General features: G+C 40.6%; 1 protein-coding gene across 1 annotated transcript; it reads left to right on the top strand.

Annotated features, from left to right (window-relative positions):
• The first annotated feature begins 770 nt into the window (after nt 1-770).
• Nucleotides 771-3,407, top strand: ctsl.1 (cathepsin L.1). The gene is made up of 8 exons (XM_080479398.1): nt 771-892; nt 1,123-1,227; nt 1,345-1,487; nt 1,603-1,800; nt 1,881-2,072; nt 2,317-2,482; nt 2,659-2,764; nt 3,009-3,407. Exons 2-8 carry the CDS (start codon nt 1,128-1,130, stop codon nt 3,106-3,108), a joined length of 1,005 nt encoding a protein of 334 aa, XP_080335524.1. The 5' UTR covers nt 771-892; nt 1,123-1,127; the 3' UTR covers nt 3,109-3,407.
• Nucleotides 3,408-9,472: the final 6,065 nt, after the last annotated feature.

The raw sequence follows: 9,472 nt of genomic DNA on the forward strand, positions 1-9,472 counted from the left end.
CTTCTAGCAGTACGGAGAAGCTGTTGTTTTTCGGCCGATTCTGTCAGTGATGATAGAAGGAAAAAAAAAAAATGGTATCAAAACAACCAAAATAATGATTCATTATGACCGCTCACTTCAGATAATCAGCATATTTTCCTGAAAATGACGTAAACACATTTGCATAGCAAATGAAACCTTCAATACATGCTGAATAACAGGATGTGTATGCTCAAAGACAAAGGAAGTGTCGAATAACATTCAGGTAAATCACGTATACTTTCAGGATGTCGGGTCATTTTTCGGTAGATTGAAATAAGATGCCTTCATGCTGCTAACCGAAGGCTTTTTGGCGTAACACCACAAGCAGACTGCCTCCCTGCATACCTACCTCTTATAAAAGAAATCAAAAGCACCAGATACAGCTAAATGTGGTTTGCAAGGATTAAACTAAAACCCATAGGCGTTTGGCATACACATGGATTATTGTGTCAATTTTGCTTTCGTAATTTACGAAAAATAAAAAAAAATCCTGATTGTGGATTTTTCAGTATAACATGTTTCTCCTTTATGTGACTATAAAATCCCACTAAACTTGCTGAGTGACTGTCAGAGGAAATTCAAATCTCTCTCACACACACACACACACACACACACACACACACACACACACACAAAAAAATTCCATTGTGCAAACTTCTCGTAATACTGAACATTTTTCTATTTCAATGATTGACTCTCTCTCTCTCTCTCTCTCTTGTTCTTCCCTGTTTTATGAGCAGATGACAGCCACCTGACCAGAGTGCAGTGGTTGTAAATGCAGCTCCAGCTATATAAGAAGTCCTCGCAGCATCAACAACAGGTGGTTCGACCTGAAACTTCAACTTCAGCCTGTGCACTCACACAGAGGCAGGTAAGCAACTAAAGCTCTCTCGCAAACACACACACACACACACGCACACAAGAAAAGGTTACAGAGAAGGAGAGCGAGAGATGTAATTTACAGAATCTGGGGTGACTGAGCTGATACAGCAGTAGCGTGCAAGAACATCAAACATCAAACCTGAAAGTGAAGATCTGCTTCAACCTGTGTGGTTTCCTGCAACTTATAAAGGATCTGTGCCTCATTCTGCTTGTGTTCAGTCAAGATGAAGTTGATGCTCGTTGCTGCTGCTCTTCTGGCTGTGGCCAGCTGCGCCCGTATCTCCCTGGAAGACCTGGAGTTTCATGCCTGGAAACTGAAATTTGGTGAGACAGTGGGGACTCGTACTCACTCTGCTAACTGGTATTGATCCTTACATCATGGATCCTTTCTAATGCTTTTTTTTTTTTTTAAATCTGATGTTATTCTTCTCTTATTGGCAGAACGGTCCTACAACTCTCCCGCAGAGGAGGCTCGCCGCAAGGAAATCTGGCTCGGCAACCGTAGATTGGTGCTGGTTCACAACATGATGGCAGATCAGGGCATCAAGTCATACCGCCTGGGCATGACCTACTTTGCTGACCTGGTACATGTTAAAAAAAAAAAAATAAATCTAATGTGGCTTATCATTTCACTGTAACCAAATACAATCAGCATGTAAAGAGAAATTAAACAACATTTTGGATGCATCTTCTCCCCAGGAAAACGAAGAGTACAAAAGTCTGATTTCCCTGGGCTGCCTCGGGTCCTTCAATGCCTCTCTGCCCCGCCGTGGCTCCACCTTCCTGCATCTGCCTGACAGATCCACTCTGCCCAACGCCGTTGACTGGAGGGATAAGGGATATGTCACTGATGTCAAGGACCAGAAGCAGTGTGGCTCCTGCTGGGCCTTCAGTGCAGTGCGTGTGACAACGAATTGGTATTGATTAAAGTCTTTTTTTAGACTAAAAGTAAAACGTTTTTTTTCTTAATATTTCAGACGGGCTCTCTGGAGGGCCAGCACTTCAGGAAAACTGGGAAGCTGGTGTCACTGAGCGAGCAGCAGCTGGTCGACTGCTCTGGGTCTTTTGGAAACATGGGCTGCAACGGAGGCCTGATGGACCAAGCCTTCCAGTACATCAAAACCACCGGAGGGATCGACACCGAGGAATCCTACCCATACGAGGCCGAGGTGAATAGAAGTGTTCGCCCATGACCTCTCACCTGTGCATCCACCAGAGCGTGGCAGCTTTTCTTTACTCTCATCTCCAACATACTGCAAAATGTGTTCCAGAACTGAACTCAACGCTGCCATCTCGTGGCGAAAATATAAAGTAGCAGAAAACCCTGACTGTAAACTCCCGTTCATGTGCTGCACTCATGAGACACACCTATAGTGAAAGCCTGCTGATTTATGACTATTTTCACTCATTTAGGATGGACAATGCCGTTACAACCCGGCCAATATTGGTGCCACATGCACGGGACACGTTGATGTGAAACAATTTGATGAAGATGGCCTGAAGGAGGCAGTGGCCACCGTTGGACCAGTCTCCGTGGGCATTGATGCTTCTCAGTCATCCTTCCAGTTGTATGAATCAGGTGCTTACTACTGCAGATTTCAAAGAATATATTCCATTTCAAAAACAATCTTAAGTAACATTTGTACTGCATTCAGAACCCTCTGTTGCATAAATCTTAGTTTTTCTCTGACCAAAAATGAAAAATGTGATTTTGCTGTCCATGTTTGAGTCTAATCCACACATATGTGCTCTCAGGTATTTATAGTGAGCCTCACTGCAGCAGCACAGAGCTGGACCACGGCGTGCTGGCGGTGGGATACGGCTCTGATAATGGACAGGACTACTGGCTGGTCAAGAACAGGTCAGTATCCAAATGCCTTCACATATCTTAATGTATGTGGAACAGTCTCCTTGTGGCGTTAAACTAAAAAGCCAAGAGTTAGCAGCATAAAGGCATCTTACTTAAAGCCACCAAAATGATGCCCAAGGTCAACTTGCCTGTGAATTGCTTCTATCAGTTCAACCTGTAAGAGGACATTCAGGTTTACAAGCCAGCATTTAATTGTAGCGTGTTTAATATTTTCATGTTTTTTGTGTTTTTGTAGCTGGGGTCTCGGATGGGGAGAGAAGGGATACATCAAAATGACCCGGAACAAAAGCAACCAGTGTGGGATCGCTACCGCAGCCAGCTACCCACTGGTTTAAACAAGTGAAAACATGTCACATTTTTCCTTGCTGTCAGCATGTGTGCTGATTAATCTGAAAGTATGAGTCTACCCTGCATTGCATTGTGTGATAACTGGTCTTATTTTTGGGTAATTGCAGGAGCAGAATTTCCTTCGCTCAAGAAGAAAACAATGAATTACCTTTAATTCTTAATGTTTTACTTGGTTAACTAAGTCATGTTATAATAAATACTTTTGTACTTCATGTGAAGTTTGCAGTAACTGACATATTTTCATGACCACTGAAAATAAATGTAAAGAAATAAAGAAAGAAGTTCTAAAAATGACATAGTGTTTTGCTGTGGTGTTATTGTTTGGCCATAAACTGGATATATTCAGCAACAACTTTATAGATTTATGGTCTTGAGAGAACAAAGGATGCCTCCTTTTCATGTTACCAGTGTTTTGAATAAAACATATTGTAAGGCCACCACTCCTGGCACTAATAATTAATTATGGGATTAATAATTGGGGGCCTATTTCTGAAGGTTCTGCGAGTTTGTTAAAAGTTGCGTTTGTTGTAGATTAAACAGAACAATTGGAAACCCCAAATAGTACTGTCTAACCATATGACTTTACAAGAAATCAATGACTAAATTTGTCACAGCTACATTACATACGCGCATATAAAAATGTGCACATTATTGAAATTGGCCTATTTGAGAGAGGCAATTAAAAGTAAGACACACATTCCTTATTCAGATAACTTTTTTTTTTTTAAGTAAGCAATTAGAAAAGTAATTCCACTACATTTTGAAGCGGTAATTATCATTTTTAGCACCTTTTATTTTTCAACAGCGGTTTGTTAAATTAGCCACTTTTACCAGAACAATGACTAAATTAGCCGGAATCCTGCGTACCAAACAGCCAATAGCCCTCCTTATCAGACATGAGGAACTCAGTTTATTTTAACATTAAAATACACTCAATTCAAACGATCAATATTTTGCACGTTGATTGATGCTCCTCAGCGACTCAAACACACACGAAGTGGATTCAGCTCGCAGCACCGTTATCAAACTGTTTGCTTTCAGTCAAGGTTTATGTGCTAAACAATGGGAATCATGCGGCATACAAGATATGCAAGACATTAAAGGGCCTTTTAACATTATAAACGTACATCCTGCATTTTATTCATGTCACATTTGATGAGAACTTTGCTTAAGCTGAGCTTTCACTGATAAGAAATTCCTAAAAGCAGATTTCAGCCTCATATCTCGGGGCTGCATGACGGATATCTGGATGAATTAGCTTCCAGTGAAAATAAATAATTCCGTAAAAACAACAGATGTTGTTGCATATAAAGACAAATGTTTGTACTCGGATGCCTATAGCTGGACAAACCTCAGGCCAGAGATAAAAAGACACGGGCATGGAAGTTAGAAAGTGGAAATCCACTTTGGTTGAAGAACATTTAGGGTTTTTTTTCCCTGCTGGTTTTAAATCATATTTCTTTGGGGGCGGATTGCATTTTCTCGGTTTATCTTCTCGGGTGCAGCTCCATTCAGCAATCTGTGGTTTCTGAAAGGTTATCTCTGATCCATTCATCAAAAGAAAATTAAAAGTGAAAGGTGATCTGCCTGGCAAACCCGAACACAAACCTCTAAAATGACATGTTTTCACAGAGAAATCTCCCCTCTGTTGTGGTTAAGGAGCCAATATGGATTTTAGATAAACATCTCTGTATTTTGACCTCCATTACAGTGAATATATTCTACAAACTGTCTCTTGCCTTCAAGATAATCTGCTGCTCTCGTTGAATTTCCTCATTTTGACACTTGAGCTGCTCAAATCAGTTTTCATACAAACTGAAATTATAATAAAGCGCAGAGGCACAAAAAAAAATAAAAAATAGGAACAAATACACGCCCATCCTATTATACTGTTGTATGACAGTATGTCACAAAATGGGATTGGATGCTGATCAAATATATAATCAAGAATATAATTTTAGGTCGATCCCACAATATTACATAGAACGACTCTACCGTGACTCCTGGTTTAATTAACAAATTAGAAATACTTGCAGGGTGCTGGAGGAGATCCCACATGTTTTTTGGACTGTGCAAGGACATATGTCGAGGAAGAACATGCAAGCTCCTCTCTGAAAGGCCCCTAAACCCAAACTGGACTTGAACCGGGGAACCCACTCACCAGAGGCTAAACGCTACACCACTTTTTAGACTTAGAATTTTTACTTTGTTTTTCTAAGGACGACATTTAGGACCTGGAAAGAAATTTTCTGGACTCGAGAGTTTATTATAGATGAAGTTAGAGAATTCAGAGAACAGTACTCCACCAGGACTCCCTGTCCTGATTCCGAGGAGTCGACCTTCGGGGGAACGTATGCATGAAAAGAGCTCAAACAGACTGAATCGGATGATTTGAGACAAGGATATTTATGGACTCTGTGCAGATGCTTTGTCTCAATTAGGAACATGAAGAACTTGTTTATAGAGATGGAGTTCAAGGCCTTCAGACAGACTGATTCCTCCCAATGTCAGAGTGGAACAATCCGTCTTCCCTGTGATGATCTGGGTTAAAGGGCTGCAAGTGGAGACCAGAGGTCAGACCATGTGGGATGGGGTCAACATGGAGGAGTTTTCTTTATCACTCAGGGACACGCTGCACCACTTAGTGTTTCTTGTCACTTTTAAAATAACAAGTTAATTCACCAACTATGCCCCGAGATGTGCGCACTTTTCTTGCTCTTTGAAAAGATGAATATCCTGCTTTTGTTTACCAAAGTGTAAAGTTCACTCACTTGTTCGCAAAATTGCTTTGAACATTGATGTTTTACGCAAGCAAATAGAATTAGATGCCTGACTGGAGATAGAATCAGATGCAGTTAAACAGTAACACACTTTAAGTTGTTTTTCCGTCTTTAGAAGATTACGTGGTACTTTTAGTATTCTGTGTACGTGAGTACTTTGACCTTTAGCTGAGTAGACCTGAAGCAACGGAACAGTATTTGCATTATATCGAGTGATTTCTGGATGATATATGGATTTTGAGTGTTTTGGCATTATTGAAGTTCTTTGTGACGCCATGTCATTCACGGTAATAATAAGCGACAGAAAGCGAATCGGGGCCATGTTAAGAAGTCACATAGGATGATAGCGCTGAATGGAGATTTAATAAACTCTTACAGTAATTTAAGGAGAAATAAACTTTTCAACTTGGAAATTAAGAAATATTAGTGATTTTGGTCAGTTTGAGACTTTCCCAGCATAAATAGCTGGCATGTGGTGGGGATCATTTCTTTACTTTTGTGATTTTAAAAAGTCACTTGGATAAATTGATCTTTAAAAACAACCTTAGCATTGAATTTGTTCTTATCTTAATGACTCCTGATTACTTGCCACCTCCCAACATCGTCTTCCGTTTACATTTGTATTTATTTAAACCAAGTTATTTTTACTCCCCATCTCAAGCATCCTTGTTCAAACAGCTCAAATGTCACGACTACTATACAGCCCAGCTGCTAAAGTCCACAACATCCCTGCTACCTTTATTGGGAAATCAACTAATTCGTATTCAGAGTCATTTGTTACAGCCACATTAATTGTGTATAAACTAATCCCATAATGGAATCCGGTCTTCTTTGAACAGCAATTTGCAATGCTTCAGGGTTTTGCATGTAATCCAACTAAACAGCACTACTACTTAAGCCATTACTATTACATCTCTATTGAACCTTGGGTGGGGGAAGGTTGTTTCAATATTGTACAAAGCACAAAGTCAGTGATAAATAAATTCATAAAGCCTGAAATTGTTTTGCTCCTTCGTAAGTGGGCTCCTCAGCAGAACTGCACTTCATTTACATCACACAATTAATCTGAATCCTGATATCTGACATCATTGCAAAATGTAGAGACAGAAGCCAGTGTTTAGTTTAGTAAATGTATTTGTTTTATGTTTTCTTCAATCTGATCCCCCCCCCCCCCCCCCCCATCAGTTTCAGTGATGCCTTCATAAACATCTCGGAGGTGGGAGAAGTTACACTTCCCAGTGGGAAAAATCTAAAGATGGTCAGAACAGGAACAGTCTGCTGGGAATACAAGAGGTTGGAAAATACTTGCTCAGCCTACAATTCCGTTACTTTCATCTGATGTGTCGCTCGGACTCGCGTCACTATAATTGCTAGATTTGTTAACAAGACAAAGCAAATGTGCATAAATGAAGTGAGTGTGAAAAAACCCACATTTTCTCTCCTGAGCTTCATTTCATCCGACTCTCGGTTGAGATTTGCGATAACAAGATCGCTTGTCTCTTTCTGGACTGTGGCAAGCAGCAGCTGTCATACGAACGCTTCTCAGCATGTAACTCTCCCAGTTTCCAGTTGCATGAACTCAGCAGTAGATCATGTTTTAGGTCATGTCCGCTCCTTAAAAAAGACACCGAGGCCTATGTTGTGGTATTCGGCTTGCCCCGTGGCCCCTGAAGTTTGAGAATATATAGCAAAGCTGTTAATTCGAGAGCTGTCTACTACTACACTTATTCTTACCAGAATGATTGTCATCGTAATGCAAAGAGTATGTTTAAAGTCAAAACCAAACAAAACAACCTTTGTTGTTCGGAAAAGACCCACGACTTGTCACACAGGTTTCCAGCGACTGAAAGTCAGAGCCTGTAATTTAAGACCAGAGGATGAAACTGCAAGTAATGTTTTATTCATGAGTGCAAAATTAATTTACTAGCAACAATGCTAAAGTTACCATACAGTCCCCTCGCTGAAACATTTACATGAATTAACATTGTTGGTATGAACAACATTAAAATACAGTCACATCTTCTGGTCTTTAGGGAAGTTGCTTCTGCCTCAAAACTGAGGTGGAGTTTTGGTGAAGCAGTCCAATAAGTACAGTAGCTTGAGGTGTAATGTACGGTGAAACACGCTTTGTTTTTATTTGGTAAACAGCATCGGTTGGTTATAGTCCCACTGCCATGTTTTCTCATGACAACATGCTGGTTACCATGGAGACAGATAGCTTTCCTATGGCATAAGAAGCAGTGGCCGACTTGCATTTAATGAAACTCAGCTGAGTGAACGTAAAGAATCCCTGTTATGTCAGAGTGAGAATGATTCTGTTGAGGATTCTATATTGCCGTTTCAGCCCGAAACGTGTTTAGCACTAACGTTTCATAAACACACCCAGGACAGCATGGACTGTCGAGGAAAAAACCCCACTGCAGAACAGGTCACCTTTAACTGGCTGAGCCAGCCGAGCGGAATTGCCAGGTCGGCAGGATTTGGTGTTATGCAAATGACCTGAACACTATCGATGAATAAAGATTACCCTGAACATCTCACCACCAAAGCTCATTCAAAAATCCTGCTCCTCAGTAAAGCGGACGTAAATGACAAAAGAGGGAAATTGCTGACTATTCATATGAAATCTCATTCGGTTGATAAAATTGTGAGTCAGGGGACAGCCCCCACAAGAAGGCCTTTTCTTTTGGAGCTAAGTGAAACACATGTTTTGGGAGGAATCCTTTAGCAATTAATAAATAATTTTTGCAACACTGTTGGACTTTAAAGGGAGTGGTTTTATAGTATGGGTATACAGTATTTTGAATTCTTATGTGGATCTGGTTTTGAGTGGCTTTTTGGCAGGTTTCGTCCTTCAGGCCTGGCAACTCTGCAGCTGATTCTACTGTCCCCCACCTTCTTGTTTTTATCCAAGTAATTGAGGATAACAAATTATTACCAGTTGAGAAAATCCCATTTTTCCAGTTTTCAGGGCTCACATGACAATGATGAAAAATTAAAAGCAACATGGCCTCCTTTCATAGCACCGCTTCACTGCTACAGTCGGCGTCAGAAAAGACAAAGTAACACATCATCACAGACATCAAAATAAGAGGGGGATGAGGTGAAGATGAGGGTTTGAGTTAGTGCGTATAAGATGGAAAAATAACACAGTGAGCATTCTTAACTTTCACAGTCAGTCCTGCTTCTGGCACGTCTCCAAAACTTCCCACTTTCCCAGTGGGATGCTCCCAGTTTAATTCTGATGCACTCTTCCAACTAGAAACGTTCTTTCTCCTAGTTACTTTATGAACGGACCCCAGAAACGGATATGACAGAATGGAAAGACAGGGATTAAACTGAAAACTAAAATGGAGCCGGAATGATCCAAACTTGCCAGTTGACTTTCAGTCCCAGTCTGACTTTGTGACGACGTTGCTTCGTCTGTTAGGAATCTACTTTGTTTTGTCTCGTCTCGTCTCGTCTGCTTTTGACTTTTCCGTAAATATGTTTCCCAGTCATTTCTTCTGTTGGACTATAATCTTCAATAAAGAGCTCTTGTAGTTTCTAAATCTCTCAGCCCCAAACCTGA

This window comes from Lipophrys pholis, assembly GCF_963383615.2.
Source record: "Lipophrys pholis genome assembly, chromosome: 14".
NCBI lineage: Eukaryota > Metazoa > Chordata > Actinopteri > Blenniiformes > Blenniidae > Lipophrys > Lipophrys pholis.